This window comes from Coffea eugenioides, chromosome 11 (genome assembly GCF_003713205.1).
Source record: "Coffea eugenioides isolate CCC68of chromosome 11, Ceug_1.0, whole genome shotgun sequence".
NCBI classification, from domain to species: Eukaryota; Viridiplantae; Streptophyta; class Magnoliopsida; order Gentianales; family Rubiaceae; genus Coffea; species Coffea eugenioides.
In genome coordinates, this window is record NC_040045.1 from 46,008,520 (window position 1) to 46,028,033 (window position 19,514).

The 19,514-nt window shown below is 38.1% G+C and overlaps 3 protein-coding genes across 6 annotated transcripts; 2 read left to right on the forward strand and 1 right to left on the reverse strand.

Moving 5' to 3' along the window:
* The first annotated feature begins 3,514 nt into the window (after nucleotides 1-3,514).
* Nucleotides 3,515-13,927, forward strand: LOC113751514 (calmodulin-binding transcription activator 4). 4 transcript variants are annotated; one of them, XM_027295546.1, is made up of 13 exons: nucleotides 3,515-3,957; nucleotides 4,780-4,905; nucleotides 5,019-5,134; nucleotides 5,892-5,980; nucleotides 6,214-6,259; nucleotides 6,767-7,175; nucleotides 7,762-7,931; nucleotides 8,162-8,252; nucleotides 8,345-8,568; nucleotides 10,045-10,724; nucleotides 11,901-12,492; nucleotides 12,973-13,263; nucleotides 13,540-13,927. In XM_027295546.1, the coding sequence occupies exons 1-13, from the start codon at nucleotides 3,945-3,947 to the stop codon at nucleotides 13,627-13,629; spliced, it is 2,937 nt and encodes a 978-aa protein (XP_027151347.1). In that variant the 5' UTR covers nucleotides 3,515-3,944; the 3' UTR covers nucleotides 13,630-13,927. The 4 variants fall into 4 exon arrangements, with proteins under 4 accessions (XP_027151347.1, XP_027151349.1, XP_027151351.1 ...); XM_027295548.1 differs by having other exon boundaries at nucleotides 7,762-7,886; XM_027295550.1 differs by having other exon boundaries at nucleotides 7,762-7,856.
* A 690-nt stretch (nucleotides 13,928-14,617) lies between these two features.
* On the forward strand, nucleotides 14,618-15,911 carry LOC113752987. Its single transcript, XM_027297061.1, has 2 exons — nucleotides 14,618-15,024; nucleotides 15,298-15,911. Exons 1-2 carry the CDS (start codon nucleotides 14,833-14,835, stop codon nucleotides 15,790-15,792), a joined length of 687 nt encoding a protein of 228 aa, XP_027152862.1. The 5' UTR covers nucleotides 14,618-14,832; the 3' UTR covers nucleotides 15,793-15,911.
* A 75-nt stretch (nucleotides 15,912-15,986) lies between these two features.
* On the reverse strand, nucleotides 15,987-18,456 carry LOC113752988 (nuclear transport factor 2B-like). The gene is made up of 2 exons (XM_027297062.1): nucleotides 17,964-18,456; nucleotides 15,987-16,308 (listed from the first exon to the last, which is right to left on the reverse strand). Exons 1-2 carry the CDS (start codon nucleotides 18,261-18,263, stop codon nucleotides 16,234-16,236), a joined length of 375 nt encoding a protein of 124 aa, XP_027152863.1. The 5' UTR covers nucleotides 18,264-18,456; the 3' UTR covers nucleotides 15,987-16,233.
* Nucleotides 18,457-19,514: the final 1,058 nt, after the last annotated feature.

The following is a 19,514-nucleotide window of genomic DNA, read 5'->3' on the forward strand; positions in this document are numbered from 1 at the left end:
ACTTCTTTCATGCACGTGGGGCGCCCACTTCAATTCCATAGTTAATATGATTTAATTTTATTATTGTTATTATTTTTTTGATAAGCTGGTGCAGCTTTGATGCAGTGGTCAATTGTTTGTTTGGATTGATGCAGTGGTCAATTGTTTGTTTGGATAGGGTATTATTTGGAATAATTACTGTAGTACTTTTTATGATGTGATGTATGTAAGATAAAAAGGTGATTGAAAATATAAAAAAAATGAATTGAAAAATGTGTTTATGATACAAGCGAAATAGTATTATTTGAGATAATAGTAGTGCTATCCAAACACTCCTGTTACACCTACTATTATACTACAAATTTACGTAAAAATAGGAAGATTGGCTTGTAGAGTATGTAAATTTGTAAAGAAATCTATTTTATGTGGCCATGTAGAGTATTCACAACTTGCAGTTAAACCGGGGGTTATTAGATTGGTTGGTCCTGTGCAGTTACTAGTTAGTATGATGAGTGGATGGAAAGATTGGCTTTTGCAAAGTGAGATAATTACACACCCTACGTGTTGTGTTAACTCCACGCCTTTGATGAATTGATGGCGCATTGCTAATTCGTACCGTTACTATTTAAATTTGTGCAATGTTAGGATTTAGGAAGTAAAAATGTTGATTTAGCCTCATCCATTGATTTGTTTTTTTTTTAATGCTAAATTTTAATAAGTTTTTTTATCAACAATATGGGAAAAAATATGAGAAAAGTTTTAGCAGTAGTAGCTGTACATGGGATACAGATGGACATTGAGTGGGCTACAGTACACTACTGTCTCCTGATGCCCTATACGTGAAATCGCTTGATATGGATTCGCTGGGTTGTATCCGGCTTCAATGGGCCCAATAGTCTGGGCTGTAACGACTTTTTACAAAACACGTACGCTCGGAACTCTTTCGCGACGCATCCGATCTGTGCTGCCTGGATTAGAAGACATTTCAGAAAAGGGAGGCTTCTGGCACTTTCACTGATCTCCCCTGGAGTTTCAAAAATTATACTAATCTCCCTTGAACTTGAAGTTTTGGTAACAAATCAATCTAATTCAGAAAAAGTACTATTAAAAAGTATTTTGAGGAGTGAGATGATAATTTTCTTCTATATATGCCCTTTTCTAATTTGTCCTCAAGCTGTATTAGTAAATAATAAAATAATTAATAAATGTCAAGAGATATACATAAATTTTGAAAAGATGTAGCAACTATAACTTGAAGCAACAATGGTCTCTGCACATATCTAGTGCAAATTGTAATGGCCATAATTTTTTGTCATTTGCAGCTACATATAAAAAACACAACTAACTCTATAATGCTATTAAATTGTTCATATAAGCATCTAAATTTGGATAAAAAATTAATCTTTTTATTTTAGTGGACGAGATAAAAGTAAAAGTATTGGTGTAAAAAACATACAAGTCATAGTCAACAAATCAACAGCAAAAGGCATAAATAGTTTTGTCTGAGCATAAGATTCAATAAAATAAGTCAATCAGAATATTCTTCTATTTCTCTTTGCTCATAAGATCTATCTGTGCAGATTATATAAGATTGTCTATTCTAACTGTTGTCAAGTGATATCAATCACAAAAAAAGCGCCATCTTAGGAAAGCAATTGATACCATTTTTTATTGTAATTATGGTTGCTAATTTGAAATGAAATAATCATTGTTTTGGTTTAATTAGTTAATCTTATTTATTTAGTGCCCCAATCTTTTTTTTAATAATGCATAATGTCTTAGGGCAAAGTAGTACTTTCACTGTATCTTATGTAAGTAATGTATCCAAATTTCTGATAAAGGAGGTTGCTGTAATTTTTAAAACCTCAAAGGAGGTCAATGAAAGTGTCAAAAATCTGAGGGAGGTTTCTGGAATTATCCCTTGTTTCTGGAATGTATCCAAATTGTAGTGGCGCTGTACTTGTTCTGTGCTGTCCTGTTCCTTACCGCTCCGCCAGATGCATTCATCGATTTCCTCGTGCGGAAAATAATTGATGAGTAAGTGGAGTTCAAAAGCCTCCGTGTTCTTAAAAAAAAAAAAAAAAAAAAAATTTTGGGTATTTGACCATTATTGGTTGGGCTTAGTCGTGTTCGCACCATGTTATGCGATTGAAGTCAAGAGTTTGAAAAACAGACTGAATTTGAAGCACATGAGCTTTGATTCTTATCTCTAGGACTACAATACAGCGCAGGAGAACTCAAAACCAGTAGCTGCCCTTGACAATCATGTGCTTGATTACATACCTTTTTATTATATTATATATATTGGGTCTTAGGTAAATTACACCAACGCCAAAGGGGAAACTTGTTATTCTCTGGACAGAAAGCAATAATCTGCCCTCCAGTGGCTACTTAAAAAAAAAAGTTTTGTGTTCTCAATTCACTGATGAGATAGCCGGCCATTTGGTCCAGTGGTCATCACCTCTTTGGTGGTGATGCTGGAGGTTAGAGGTTCAACCCCTGCCTCCTATAAACTTACCATTTTTAAGTGGCTAGTCTTCTGTCCCCATGGGATAGCTCGAGCGGACACGCTCCCCCTCCTTAGGGTATGACGACTTTTCTGACTTGTTCAGGATTCGAGTCCTGCAGGAAATTAGTCGGGTCCCATAAGGATTAATCCGAACATCCCTATGTTGACAAAAAAAAAAATCACTGATGAGATAAAAATAGTAGTATAAGTACTTATACTACTACTAATTATTTTCAATAAATAAGATCTTATATTCAAATCTAATCTCGTGGCCGTGGTGTGGACGTAGAAAATAACATCACATAACATAAGTCACCAAAAAGAATTCGACGGGGTATGCTTTTGACCGTACCACTCCTACGCTAACTTCAACAACCCTTTTGGCGGACTTCAAACCGCGTCCTATATATTTTCTCTCTTTTTTGAGTTTTGACAACAGTTTCCTCTCTCTCTAAAGTCATTAGATGGCTAAACCAAACGACAGCTAGCCATTAGTTCAATGGCCACCACCAAAGTATTTAAGGCTTGATAGAATGGGCGGTTAATGTTCAAATTTTACCTATCACCATTCGTCACTAAAATGTGGTAAGTCACTTTAAGTGTCTTTCAGATGGATGCGTAGGACACTTATTTTAGTTGATAAGTGATTCAGTTCTCTCTCGATTTTCTTTTGGACTTCTTTAGGTCCAGGTCACTTTAAGCCTATTTTAGAGGGGTGCGTGGGGCACTTGTTTAGGCTGATAGGTGATTTAGTTCATTTCGATTTTTCCTTGGATTTTTTTAGGTTCTCCTATAAAACAGAATAAGATAGAATAAGTGTAGGTTTATCATATTTGACAAAAAAAAAAAAAACAAGCTCCTAAATAAATAAATAAATAAATAGTACGTACTAGTAGTATGCAAATATATATTTTTTCTAATTAATTTTTTTGATTTTTTTTTTCGCATTAAGTTGTAGTACTCCTATATTTTCATTTTGTTCTCTTATTCTCTGTCAATCCTGCGCCTTTCGCACTCCAGCACTCACTGGACTGGAGTCTCTAATGGACTGGAGTCTCTAATAAGTGGAATGAAACCTCTCGCTCGCCCGGTTGTCGGTCACTGGCCAAGTAGCTCAACTTCCCCAAGCTTCGTAGCTAATCCAATAAAATCTCTCTCTGCCTTTTTTGGCCTTCCCGTTGAGGCGTTGATCCCCCGAGGGAGGGTTAGAGGAATTTTTAATTAAAAACAATCTGGGTGATCCTTCATAATTTGGGTCGTGCTTTCGCTCTTCCGCGGCGATTCTACTTTGGCGAGTCACTTGGGAGCAGTTGACCAGGGACTTTGGCGGTGGTCGTTGGCTGAAATTCAAGACGAGGTCTGAATATTTGCTAATGAACTGCCTTCTCTGCAATTCCTACGGCTTTCTCATTTTTTTGGTAGAATTCTTTATCTTCTGGACGCAGTGACTTCAAATATGTCACAATCAGGTTAGACTCTTCTTCTTCTTCTTCTTCTTCTTTATTTTTTTTTTAAAAAAATCCTAATTTTGTAGTTCTAGTTTTCGCCTTTTGCTCCATCATTTACTTGCTTGTTTGTATATGCAGCAGCAGGATTCCTCTTCATCTATGTAGGTTAAGTTGCAATTGTGTAGTCGGTACACTTTATATCTTCAGCTCCATTTTTCCGGTTTCTATTTTCCTCTCAACCTTAACATTTTTTGTTCGATTTTATGGTTTTATTCTTGAAGTAGTTTTTCTTAATTTATTTATTTTTTAAAAAATATTGAGCATTCTATTTTGCTATGAATTAATTATGTAGTTAGCTCAGGCGTCAAATATATTTTCTTAAACAAAATCAAATGAATAGACGAAATTGATAACGGAAATATTCTGGCTGAAGTTGGTATTGTTAAATTGTAAAGCTTTGCCTATGCCTTGGACCGAATTACACGGTCATCATGGCTAACAAGTCTTGTCTGAGACAAAATATCTGCATTGCACAGTCGTCATTAACTCGTCATTTGAGATTGGAGGATATGCTGAGATTGTTTTGATAAAATGAATATTAAGCCATCAATGTTCTGGTTGGGTTCGAAGTTTGCATGTGTTTTGCTTGCTTGTGCACGTTAAATTGTCGTATATTTGAGAAATGAGTGGTGGCATATTCAGCACCTTTTGTAGTTCGCTTTACAGTTTAGATTTCTTCTGTGAATGCATTTTTTTGCTTTTCTTGTGCTCACGCCTTAATGTCAGACACACCTTTTGTCAGGGCCTGTTTTTATATGTGTTTGCTACTTTGTTGGACTTCAGGGTACAATTTAAATGATCTGGTTAGAGAAGCTCAATCTCGCTGGTTGAAGCCTGCTGAAGTACTCTTCATACTACAAAATCATGAGAACCAAATGATCACTAATGAGCCTCCTCAAAAACCAGGAAGTAATCATCTTATGTTTTACCTCTTGAGTGCAATTCTTAAAACCTTGCCCTTCCTTGGGCCTGACACCTTATATGGATGCTTCTTTGGTCTAACATAATCATTGCCTCAACAGGTGGATCACTGTTCCTTTTCAACAAGAGGGTCCTTAGGTTTTTCCGTAAGGATGGGCATAGTTGGCGGAGGAAGAGAGATGGAAGAACTGTTGGTGAAGCACATGAACGGCTTAAGGTTGAATATTAACAATTTTCCTGTTATAAATATCTCGATCCATTTCTACATACTTTTTAAGTGTCTGAGTTGACCCTTTTCTGTGAGGTTTGTCTTTCTTGTTCTTTAAGTTACATAAAAAGACTAGTTGGCAACTAAGTAAATAAGATAACATAGATAATGTTCAAGAAAATGATGGTTTTAAAGAAAAAAAAATTAAATGGAACTTCCAATTTAGGGCTGTTGGAGCAGTACATATTGTGTTCTGAAGCAAACTCATTTAACTTACCGCAGTTGAAGATGAAAGATTGCTCCCTTCTCCCAATTCGTTTACATTGGGAATAAAAATGGAGGCTCATTAAATATATCAATCTAGCAGTAGGTTTCTTCTTTTAGCAGTGCATATTCTTTTGCTTGCACCATATTTGTTCTGGTGAAAGAACCTAGTTTCGGGTGGATAATTAGCATGATGGCTCGAGAGTTTTCATTGCATTTCATAAGTTGCTGCTCCTATCAACCCAAAACTTTTTGAAACATCAACAACGGTTTAAAGTGGTCTTCCTGGGGAGCAAGTCCTTTACATAAGCAGTTGTTATCCTGGATTTGTCTGAATAACACATTTCTTTGATAAGGGCACTAGCATTCCAAGATTTTGCCTTATCCTGCTGTGATACTGTCTCCACCTTGTCATGAAGTTCTAGATACAATATGCTGATATCTTATTCATAAAAGACAGCAAAGTTCCATGCTTTCAGCTTACATCTTTTTAAATGGCTAGGTTGGAAATGTGGAAGCTTTAAATTGCTATTACGCACACGGGGAGCAGAACCCTAATTTTCAGAGGCGTAGCTATTGGATGTTGAACCCGTAAGTTAATTCTTGTTATCATGAATTTTTCCTGGTCTCCTTAGAAGTCAAGAGATGTTGGCATGTTAGATGGTATCCTATGTAATGATATACTGCTGAGGTTAGATGATTAATTGAGATTATGAAGTTATGCAGTGGATCTCGTTCTGTCAGATTAGAGCTGATTCTTTTTTTTTCAATTTTCTCATTTTTTCTGATTGTCATTGCAAGTCTTCTTTTTAATGTTTGGGCAGGGCCTATGAACACATTGTTCTCGTTCACTACAGAGATATAAGTGAGGTGAGAGTTCTTCAATCAGATTATTGTAATAATCTCATGTTGTTATTTCAACCTTTTGCTAAAAGGACGCATCTCATTTTTTATTTCTTTGGTGATTATGCTCTCCCACTCCATGCTTGTGCTTTATATTCGACGGTAACCCTATTGCTGGATGACTTGCCTAACCAATCAGGGCCTTGTTGCTAGGGGTACTTCAAATTTGATGCACGAGGCATGGCATTTCCTGTTGACATTTGTGCTTTTAGAAAATCTTCCCGAAGCTTACTTTTAGTGATTGTATCAGATTTGAGCTTGGCATTATCAGTGGACACTTGTTAAGTTTGCCTCAGCTTTTAAGTGTTTATGGACTAACATGTTGCTGCACCTAGTCGTCATTAATGATCGTTTACGTGCAAAGAGTAGATGTGTTTTCTCCATGACTCTGTTTACTTGGTAGTTGAAAAGTACTGTTGGAGTTGATAACTGACTGAACTTTAATCAACCTTGTGTCTTGTGTGACTTTTTAAGCTGCAGGCAAGGAACAATGCAGGAACCATATCACAATTTTCTCCAATATCCTCCTCTACCTTCAGTCAGAGCCCGATCTCAGGCAACACTCAGCAGCTAGGCACTTCTCCTCTCCTCGGAGAATCTTATGAGCAAATTCACAATTTATCTAGTCCTGGATCTGTTGAATTTAGCTCTAGTGTTGTCATCAAGAGTAATGGCATGAATTACTCACAGGATATAGAGAGAACAGAGGAGGTTACTAGTTCATCGAGCCATGACATCAGTCAAGCATTGAGAAGGCTTGAGGAACAGTTAAGTTTAAATGATGACAGGCTGGAAGAAATTGGTAATTGTTACACACAGAATGAGAACTCACACGATTCAGAAAAGTCCACACAGGGTCAAACTCCATCTGTTCCAGGACAAGGTGATTGAAGCATTCTTCTCTTGAACCTTTTTCCAGGTTTTTGTTATTGGTTCGTTGCTTCACTATGCAATCACAATACAGCACTTTCGTTCATTCTTATGTAGAATTTATAGTAATTATGATGAATGTAATTGGATGTTTTTAATTGTTGAATTTTGCTTTTGAAACTCTTGTAACTTTTTTCCTTTTGCAGTATGATAACTTTGAAATTGCTTTGATATGGGAAGATGACTTTTGTTTCATGTTTTCCCATTAAACATTTGATCTTCTTGCCGTAAAGTTGCTGAACGATGTATTTTATAATTCTTTTAGTCCATGATGGTTTAAGTTGGAGAGTGATCTCTTCTTATCTGATGGTTGTATGTGAACAGAATTGTGCTGATGCTTCCTGTTCTATATGGAGCTTGTCGAGCTAAAAACACCTCTTTTGAACATTCAGGGCTTCTAGCTATGTTGCTATAGCTTATAAATTCCCTTTATGAATGGTTTTATGTTCTATTGATCTTTTTCTTTTACATGAGGGAATCTGTTGCTATAGAAGCCAGACATGGATAAGCACAAATGCTAATAAGTCTTTCCTTTGTAGGTTATGAGATTGAACACCAACAGCAATCGTTGGGACATGAGGACTGGACAGAGATGCTAGATGGCTGCAATAGTTCAGAAGATGTTTTGGCACAAGTGAGACATGTAGACAAATTTGACAGAAATGTGAGAATGAATAATCACTATGAGCATTCATCTTCTGCCTGTGTGGTACCAATCGTATCTGTTTGTTCTTATATTTGATCATTTCTATGCCATGCTAATTTTCTGATGTGAATCGCTGCTTACCTTATGTTTGAAGTCAGTTTAAGGTGCATATAACTACCACACCACATGTTAAGACCCACGTCCTGCTTTGTGCATTTTTTGCTTAAATATAATATCTTTGTTAAGCTGTTCTAGTCTCAATCTTTCAAGGTAATTAACCATATGCACAACAGGGTGTGCTTCTTGATGAATGGACTAAAGAGCTGGTGGCTGAGCAAGATGGTTATACTTGGTTAGATTATGGAGGAACAAATGCTCAAGATGGTAGTCTCAACTTTAATAGTAGCTTATATTTGGAACCTTCTATTTTGTAAATTTAGGATGCTGAAATTCCAATTACCTTATTGTCCTGCCAGTTTCTTTACCAGTTGCCAAGGAAGTCCAAAATCTGGCATATCCTGCTTATTCAGCTGCAGTAAAGACCTACATGACCAACCCGGACAATTATACAACACTATTTGACCACAATCAGATTGGAATCTCCCTTGAAGAGGATTTGGGTTTAACTATAGCCCAAAAGCAGAAATTTACTATTCAAGAGATATCTCCAGAATGGGTTTATGCCTCGGAAACAACAAAGGTACTCGTCAGGGAACTCAATTTTGCATTTACTTTTAAACATGGACATTCTTCAATTCTTCCTATGAATATTACTGAACAATGATTCCAATGTGCGTGTAAGAGGTCCGCCATTATGTTACTTGGAACTAACTAAGCGTTGAATAGAAGGAGGCATGGGATTCATTGGTTTCATATCATTGCATTTGTCTCCCTAGTGAGCCGTTATTTTTGTAGAATCTTTTGGTGATTGGTTGCTTAATTTAATGGTCCTGCTTCTGGTCATATATGGTAGAGTTCTTGTTGGAAGTACTTTGCTTCATGTTCTAAATTGATTGGTAAGCTGTAATCATCACTATGGTGTCTTGCATGGCATGATTAGAATAATGTTAACTGAAATGGTACATAAAGGGATCCTAAAGGTAAAACAAGTGGTTAGGTATGAGCACGAGATCTACTTCCATTTGTTGTATAACATGGATAATTTCTGCAGAAACAAAAGTTTTCTTAACAAGCAAATCTGCAATTATAAGTGCTGTTATCTTCCTTGTTGCTAATATTTTGTACCTAGTCTGCATGATGACTGTCTTCCTCTATGATGGCTTAGTATGACTTTTTGTCATCCAAAAGTTTTTTACCTACTTCGGCCAATATTTGTAGAGAGCTTTGCTTCACAAGTTCTTATTGTTTTTACTCTGTCAGTAGCTGTTTTTTTAACTATTCCATCAATGACCAAGTCCCTATTTGACTGTTCTGGTCAAACTGTTAGATTTTCCTTAGTAATTATTTTTCTCATTGACCTTTTTTCCCCTCAAATAATAGTTTTATTACATGGTAGATTTTTCATGAATTTTGTCATCATTGTAACCCCCAAAATAAACATATATACACAAGAAATGATGTCTGAAATAGATTACTTAATGTGTGAAAGGCAAATACTGACATTCAACTAGGGCAAAAGGGTGTTTCTTATGTCAAGAGGTGCAAAAGGGATGGAAAATATTGAAAATTGAAAAGTTGAAGAACAATAGTTCAAATTTTGAAATGAAACTTATGTACAAACTGTGTGAGAGTGCTCTTGAAGAAGGAAAGCTTCGAACAACAGGGATTAGGTAATAAGCTGGCCTGACAAAGGTGAGGGAAGAAACAGAACTTTCTCGGCCAATCAAGAGTGTGAGAGATTTGGTTGAGGTGAGTTCTAATCTGGGTCAATTTTGTTACAATTAGAGAGAGGTGTTCAGAATAGATTTTCTACATGATGCTTTTAACTGGGCCTATCATAAAACTTCTACGGTTGGATCAATCTCAGAATACAACCTGGGAGATCGACGAGATCTTTTGAGTATGCAATTATTCATGTTGAATTTGATGTAAATGGTTATTTCTCATCTTATGCTTATGATGAGTACCCTGCGTTCTGGTCAGCCTGGTTGATTATGTTCTGCTTCTATTTCTCCGCTTGGCATTGTAAATTCAAATATCAAGAATCGTATTGCAGGTTTTCATAATTGGATCATTTCTCTGTGATCCATTGGATGCTGCATGGACTTGCATGTTTGGTGACATTGAAGTTCCAGTTCAGATCATTCAGGAAGGGGTCATTTGTTGCCATGCTCCTCCTCACTCGCCTGGAAAAGTCACAATTTGTGTCACTTCCGGTAATAGAGAGTCCTGCAGCGAAGTCAGGGAATTCGAATATCGTGTTAAACCAACCGTTTGTAGTCATTGCAGTCAGCCACAGAGAGAAGCTAGTAGAAGTCCTGAAGAAATGTTGTTACTTGTCAGATTTGTACAGTTGCTTCTATCCAATCCTTCAATGCAAAAAGGAGATACTTCTGAATCAGGAGTTGATTTATTGGGCAAATCCAGAGCAGATGAGGACTCATGGGGTCAAGTCATAGAAGCTCTTTTGGCCGGCACTTCTACACTATCTATCACAACAGACTGGCTCCTAGAAGAACTTGTGAAAGACAAGTTGCAAAATTGGCTTTCTTCAAAATCACAAGATGATAACATGCCATGCTGTTCCTTATCAAAGAAAGAACAAGGGGTAATACACATAATTTCTGGTTTAGGATTTGAGTGGGCCCTGCACCCAATTCTCAAGTCTGGAGTCAATGTTAACTTTCGTGACATAAATGGTTGGACTGCCCTTCATTGGGCTGCGCGTTTTGGAAGGTGGGTAACCCCTTCCCTTTACCTATTCGTTACTGACATTCAGAACTTTTTATTGTGTAAATTAGCATGACTTATATGGAGTTTGAGTAGGTGATTGGTAGAAATGCATGAATTCTGCCTGATTACATAATCCAAATTGCTCAAACTGGCAAGACAGAAGGACACATTCACTTGTGATGCCTTTTCTGCTTGATTACATTGCATAATCCAAATTGCTCACATTCACCTGTGATGTCTTTTATGTGATTCCATAAATCTTTTCATTGTTTGCTTCCGATAGTGCTGGCAATACTTTTCAACCTTGATGGAGCAATTACCATTGATTGTAGCTGAGGAGAAATACGCCACAAAATGTTCTGTGGAATGAAACTGATTGTTATTCAGATGGCTGAAGTTTTAAAACAAATTACATTCTGTTAATGTATGGGGTGCTGTATCATAAATGTGGAGGAAGTGTTTATTTGAAAGGCCACAGCTTTATCATTTAAAGATTCCATAGTGTGTTATTGGCAATACACCAAATTATTTGACTTTTGGCCTTCACCCTGTTCTCAGTTGGCCACAGGATCTGTTGGGTTCATTGCGACCACAGGATCTGTTGGGTTCATCGCCAACCACAGGATCTGTTGGGTTCATTGTGAGGGAAAGATAGAAGTTGAAGATTTAGTTACTTCGGTTTTGGTGCATGATTTCCGGGTTTTTTGTGGGGGGGGGGGGGGTTGGCAGGTTTAAGTCACTGAATGTGTTGACAAGACATATATCTATTGGAACAAAGTTAACATAAATGGGGAGAATATGACACCTAGAAAAGCTCTGGATTAACTCATGTTTCTTTACTGGATGGTTTATGAGTTAGTTTCTCACTCAAATTATCATACATGAGTTCACTGCAATAGCTTTAAGAAAACTTCTTCTTCTCCTTTTTTTTTTAAAATCAGCAGCAGTGTTTCTCATGGAGTGCAAAGTTGATAGGCTGCACAGGTTTTTTTCCCCAGTACTTCATTCCATTTTGTCTGAAAGTTTACTCTTGATTTGTTTGTGGTTGTAGCAGCCCTTCTTGCAATCATGTTTGCTGCACATTACCTTGAAGATTTACTGCAGTGCATTTATTTGTTTTTGATATACCTCATGCATATTTCTACATGGGAACTCTGTTTACTAAAATCCTTGTTACAGGGAAAAAATGGTTGCTGCACTGATAGCAGCTGGTGCATCTGCTGGAGCGGTTACTGATCCCAATTCTAAGGACCCAACTGGGAAAACTGCTGCATCTGTTGCTGCCACTTGGGGCCACAAGGGTCTTGCTGGTTATCTTTCAGAAGTGGCACTAACTAGTCATCTCTTTTCCCTTACCCTGGAAGAGAGTGAGCTATCAAAAGGATCTGCTGATGTAGAAGCAGAAAGAACTTTGATTAACATTCCCAAGACAAGTCCCACTACAAACGAGGACCAGCTTTCTCTGAAGGATAGCTTAGCTGCTGCGCGGAATGCTGCACAGGCTGCTGCACGTATACAGTCTGCATTCCGTGCACATTCTTTCAGGAGGAGGCAGCAGATAGAATTTGCTATTTCTGCTGCTTCAAGCACATCTAGAGACGAGTATGGAATCCTTTTATCTGACATACCAGAGCTTTCGGCTGCTTCAAAGTTTGCCTTCCGCAATTCGAGGGATTACAACTCAGCTGCTTTATCGATACAGAAGAAATATCGTGGTTGGAAAGGTCGCAAGGATTTTCTTGCATTTCGTCAGAAAGTAGTGAAAATACAGGTGCCATGCTTTCTCTTTTGGGCAAAGTTTTTTGGGATATCTAATATTTTGTTACCTACACCTGAGTAACATAATAAAATATTCAATGAGGAAGATCATGACTGTCCTTTAACATGCCCTTAAATTTCCTATTAATCTTGAAATACATTTGATAACTTTGTTGAGAATCAAATGTATAATATTTATCTTCAAGTTTCTGAAGACTGGTATCTGAAATTTTGAGGCTGCTTGAAGCATGATTCATGATAGTGTCAAGTGCTTCTCTGTCATATGAATGATGAATGTACATGGACATCATTGCTCAAATAAATCAGAAGTTTTGATACCAGGAGACTTTCTTAATCATTATTTGGTTTTTTCTTCTTGGTGTATGAATTGCATGAGACTAGCACAAGACCACCACACCTGTTAGAAATTTTTCAAGCTGATGTTGAAAAAGATTGGAAATACTTTGTCTAATTCTGAGAACTTTCGTGGCAGGCTCATGTGCGAGGCTATCAGGTCAGAAAGAATTATAAGGTATGCTGGGCCGTGGGTATTCTGGAGAAGGTAGTTCTTAGGTGGCGTAGACGTGGAGTTGGTTTGCGTGGGTTCCGCCTTGAGACAGATGCTATCGATGAAAGTGAGGATGAAGACATTCTAAGGGTCTTCCGTAAGCAGAAGGTTGATGCAACTATTGATGAAGCTGTGTCAAGGGTATTGTCAATGGTTGAGTCTCCAGGAGCGCGCCAGCAGTATCGCCGCATTCTGGAGAAATATCGTCAAGCTAAGGTAATCTTGGTATGGAACTTAGGTTGGTAGACACTATTTACTTTGCACACTGCAAAACGTGGAAAGTTTTTTGAGGTATGACAAATCACATCTTATTGTAATCTATAGGGACGGCAAACCTAGTGAAGAAAATAGTGCATGATTTACTCCAAAATTTGTATATCCAAGCATATGTTGAATCTGCTACCTTCCTATATGAATTTTAGCCTTTATATTCAATTAGCGCAGGTAGGGAAAGATGTTCATTTACGCCTGTTAAACACTTAAATTTTGCAGGCTGAGCTTGATGGTGCCGAGAGGGAAATATCCTCGACTTCATATGACGTATCTAGCATGGGAAATGATGACATTTATCAATTTGTGTAGATGCGATGGATAACTTGGCTTTTATTCTAGACACTGTATGTGGGGATAGATGTAAATTGAAGTTCAGGTAGCTTAATTTGGTTATTATTTACGGTTAGCTAGTTTGATTGGTTATATTGCTGAGATTGGCATTTTGTAAATGCGCTGTGCAGTTTGATGTAAATGTCAATGGTAGGGTGGTTACGTTTAAGAGAAATTTCCGATAAACTTACCTTTTTATGGTACATGACTATGTGTATGATTACACGATGTTTGCTCCTGTAAAAGTGAAGATGTTCTCGCGTTGTTTTAGCATGTATTTAGTGCAGGGCTCTTGGTTGGCTAGAAGAAGGCACTGCTACTTAGGGTGAAGTCCTTTTCTCTTTTCAATGTCGGTTAACAGTTTTTTTTTTTTTTTTGACAACAATGTGGGCAAACAATTTCTCGTCATTACTTTTAGGAGGCTAGCTGCAAAATTGATCTCTTGTACGCACGGCAGAATTCCAAGAAGATGAAAAGAGAGGAAGAATATTTTCCAATTAACCAGAGTGCAATGGTTACCGGAACTCTTGATTAACAACACCGACTTGATAATACAGTATATAACAATTTCACGAGGAGTACGGGGTTATCTCAAAAGTTGTTCATTGCTCTCTGGACGATGCTGGAATAGGTCAAATTTTCTGCCGTGCTATTTTTAGTAAAATACACCACTGTGAGAAAACCTCATCTACATGACAAGTATTCTACTTATTTTTTTTATGCGATTAAAATTTGAATTAATCTTTTTTATACTGACAATAATATTAGTGGATCTAAATACATAATAATTAAGCTCAATTTAGATTTAAACTTCAAATTTCTTCTATAATTAGCGAACATGTATCGGACGAAATTTCACTAGAATGTTGCTTTGGAAGGAGAGCTTGAGAGGAGTGCAAAAAAAATAAATAAATAAATAAAGAGGCCTATAAAAGGAAGGAAGGAAGGAAGGAAGCACAATATTCTCCAATAATTGGGATGTCGAAGAAGCTTTGTGGGACGTAGGTGGGTAATTCTCCCAGAAGAGGATATCTATGCGGATAAGCTGGACGGTTGATGGCGAAAGTGTTGACCTCGCTTCTACTGATTCGATTAGAGCAAGTTTTCCGGAAGATCCCCACCTCATAACACCGATTCTTCTTTTACGAAAAAGAAGTCAGCAGAAGAGGGTGATCGAACGAAATGGAATCAAGGGATAAGGTGAAGCTATTACAGACAGCCATAAAGCAACTGATTGAAGAAGCGAAAGTAAGAAATACAGACGGGCCCTCATTGGATGAGAGCTTTGTTGCAGTCTCTGGCGACAAAGATGGTTCCCCCGACGACGACGACGACGACGACCGCCGCCTTCTTCTCTCCAAATTACTTTCACAGGTAAAGCCGTAAAGCGACCTCGAAAGTAAGAAATTATTCGACTTAGCTTTATTGGATTTTACCTTTTCAATTTGTTAATTGAGAAATATTTTTGATAGTCCACAGACGTACGCTATTGCTATTTCTTTCTTTCTGGACTTGTTAACTTGCTTAATTGGAAATCTAATCCATCTTTTGCTCCTATGCCCAGAAGTCTTAGTAACACATTAACTGAATTCTCAACGCGTTACTTGTCAAAGGATTAATCAGCTTTGGCGCCTGTAATTTTAACAGTTAGATGCCTTGCAAGAAGATGGCATGCTCGAGGAACCCAAAGCATCAGCTGACAATAGTAAGGTACCCAACCCTGAAGCTGAAGCTGAAGCTGGCGAGAAGAGTGAGACTGCAAATGAAGCAAGGAAGGGGGACTCGAGCTCCGAAATTGGGAAAGAAGATATCATTAAGGAGCTTAACGAAGTTAAGAGGCAGAACTTTATCACTCATTGTCTTCTGTCAGCCATGATTGTTCTCACTGTTGCCTGGCAGCTTTCCCAAGTCTCGCTCATTCTGAAGGTCAAAGAAGGATTAAGCCACCCATTTAAATCCTTGGGGGGTATGATCACCGGGCTGCTGAAAGGTAACAGAAGAATTACGGGTCAGGAAGTAGATAAACTAGCCTCCTCTGTGATGCCAAAGCCAATTCTTGCGGCCTCATCTCTGCCGGATCTAAAGATTCCAGAGCTTCCCCGTGTGGAACTCCCAGTATTTGATGTAGACAATGAAGAATAGCAAAACATTTGTGTTTTGCTTGCGAAATGTCCACGCAAGCAAGCAGGCAAATTACTCTGTCCGAGTATCAATTGTTCCAGTCAACCACGGTACTAAAAAGATCTCAGATTACATCACCACACCTTAATGTTTTTCCTTCAATCAAGTTGGAATCAGGACGCAGATTTGATGAGAGAGATACAATTCTCAACCAATTAGTTCAAATATCACTATCCAATTCATTTGAAAATTCTTGGCAAAATTAACGCAGCATTAAAATAGGTCTAATGACAACTCAACCATCCGCCAGTCACCATAGACGAAGACAAACAATTACTGAACATCCCGAAAATGCCAAGTTTGGACACTGGAAAGCTAGAATTCAAAGCTGAAACTAATTTGGTTTATGGCACTTGGGGCAGCATTCGACCCCAGTGATTTAACAAACGGACATGTACCGCATCACGCGTAATTCAACCGGAAAATGTCATTCAGCACATAAAAGCTACCCTGAGGAGTGGGCATCAAATGGAACATCTGCCGCAAAATCAGATGGCAAGTATTAGCGACCAACAAATATGCAGAAGCAATGGAAGAATGAACGGGCACACAAAAGACAACCACATTCAGAATAAACACACAGAACTGATGTTACTACTTTCCGTGTAACTAGAAAGCACAACAATCATATGCTTATGTGGATATCAACTTGAGAGCACTTCAAATGCTTACAAGTGAAAACAACAAATTATCCTAAATCAATTTCCTTAAAGAGTCATCAAGCTAAAGCACAAAAGCAGAATGGAGAAGTTGTTTGAACAGTATTGACCAGAAGAACTATGTCGCACTTAGAGTTTAACAGTATCACCAAAAGGAATAGATGATTTTAAGCAACAGAAATAAAGCTGAAACCCAGCAAAAGCCAACAATCTTCCAAACCAACTAGGCATCGCACAGAGGGTAGCACATTGTTAAGACCTTGCAATACTATGTGATTAAGTAGCTGTTCTAGACTTGTAGTAAACTACATATGTACAACCTTAAACAGGAACTATTCTCTCAAGCAAAAGACAAAAGTGGTGAAACAATCTGGATCCATATGCAAAGTAAATGGTCGGTGGAGAAGGTAGTACACATATTTATGAAATTGCCCTCTGCGTAAAGGGAAGCAACGCAAAATAGGCAGTCTGTGTCATTAAAGATACCAATATTAGACGGGAATATTTCTCGAGCAAAAGCCAGAAGAAGTGAACAAATCATCTGGGACCTTATTCACAGCAGATGGTTTGTGTAGAATGTATTACACATTAAAGAAGTTACACTTTACGCAACAGAGAAGCAATACAAAATAGGTAGTCTGTATCAATATGGATACCGATATTGCAGTTAAAGAGTTCAGCGCAATGCAGAAATGCTAGTCAAGCATGTTGCATCTGCAGCTATGAATGGAAAGTAGTTCATTGACACCAAAATATGGAGCAAACAATTAATGAAGTTGCCAACATCAACCTTCATTAGCAGAATAACTATTTGAACGTGGTCAATCGCCAGACTAGAATGACAACAATTCCATCTTCTCACAATCTTTCAATTAGAGCCCAAAATAAAACAGATATCGACGGCTCAACAGTTAAAAAGGGCAAATTCCACTTCAACACCCTCATGGACTCCAAACTCAAATTTCAAATGCTTAGCATCCTGAACTCTTTTTTTGACACCTCTCACTTTGGTCCAAATGGATCGCAAGTGGGCCATCAGGCCAAGTTATTAAAGAGAACGTTGGTATCATTCCTTTAGTATTGTGAAAATCCTCAACGACTGCACCTGGACAAATTAAAAGAGATGCAAGATTTCCCAAACTAAAAATTGGTTTCCAAGTGAACATTGACGGAAGGTTTACAGGGTGCAAAAGGAAAGTCACCCACCACAGTTAAAAAGTGCTCATTTCTCATTATACTACATGCTAAAACGATTAAGACACGTGATATCGTGTATGAAATGAACTGCAGTATAAAGTTACTGTTGCCAGATATTTAATCCTCAGTTAAATTAACATGCTAAAAATAATCATCAACACCGAACGTTATGATATCTCAGTGTTTAATTCCAATCAAAAAGGAATAACAGGAAATTTATTTATTGGAGGTTGGAGAAGAGGGGGGGGGGGGTTTAAAAAGAAAGGCGGGGGATACCTGGCTGAACTTGAGGGGGTGCTCCCCGCCGTCGACCACGAGAAGACCGGAGACAAAGACAAGCATGCCACCGGCAGGACCAGAGGGCTGGCAATCGACGGTGGTGATGCCGTGCTGGCACTGCTGGAAGGGCAAACCAGTCAATTTGGCAAGGATGTTGGAGGAGCCCTGAAACTTCTCGCCTTCGAATGTCAACATGGACTGGTCTTGATACAGGTTACCCAACCCGCTCCGATTGGTGTCGAAGGTTGAATAGTAGTGGTCCACGAATGCCTTCGCCACCTGATCCGCCTGATCCATTTTGCTACACCTAACTACTGCGGCTACGGCTACTGGCTACTAGTATTTCTTCTTTTTAATTTTCCGCACTCAGGACAGGACTGGAGAGTTTCTTTTTTCTTCTCTCTCCGCTTGGGCTGTTGGGATGGGTCCAGTCGGCGGAGGCAGCGGAGGGAAGAAGAGAAAACTAACTAGCCAGCGGGGGCATTGCTTTGTAGGAGGAATTTTCTAGGGGGGAAAAAAAACAAAGAAAGCCTTGAGGGCTCCTGTGTAATTTCACTCTTGTGGGGAGTACTAAACCAAAAAGAAAAAAGAAAATTAAAGCCCAGTGAGCGGGTGCCCAGTTTCTTTTCTTGATCTAGTCGGTTTGTTTGGATACCATTTTATTTGAAATAATATTTCGCTTACATCATAAACACATTTTTCAACTTATCTTTTTATATTTTCAACCACCTTTTTATCTCACATACATCACATCACAAAAAGTGCTACAGTAATTATTCTAAATAATATTCAAATAACACTTTATCCAATTATTTCAATTTTCTCTCGAGAATGAGATGTGACGTGTCAGGTTACCCTCTTGTATATAATATTACTCCTATCAAAAATTAAAAAGAAACAAAGCCGACACAAGCTCCATGGTTGTTAATTACCTACTCAACAACTTTACGGTTCTGTTCTGGCGGAAAGGTTTATTCAAAATGGAAAGGTCAAAATGGGGTGAGTTGATGAAGAAAAGAACCACATGCAGATGTAGAGTTACTTGATGAACTTTCACAATTAGTTGTCTGATGTTGCCTGCACTCTACCCATTTTTATTCTTTAAAAAAAAAAGAAGATATACTTCCTACTTACTATTATATCTTCAGTGCCCAGCTTGATTGAGCTTTGAAGATATATAGAGTTTGGCATCTGATGCTGACAATAAAACAAGATACTGATCACTACTGATATTTCGTAGCTCATGACGACAATGATGGAGAAACTTCAGTCCTTTTTGGCCACTGAGACTTTCTTTCCTAAAGGTGCCATTAAGGTGGAATTTGGAAACACGATGGATTTTATTAATCATCAGAATATTGTGTTTACCTCAGAGCACAGCAGATGCTGAACAGCCCTTTGCTTATTGAAAGACCTGCCAAGGAGCACGATCTAAGTAGGACGTCCAGTGAACGAAATCAAGCTGATTTGCAAAGAATCGAACTATGGGACTAACCCCCCGTCATGGCTCCGATGCTCAAGTCAATCAAAAGATTAAGGTATAGAATA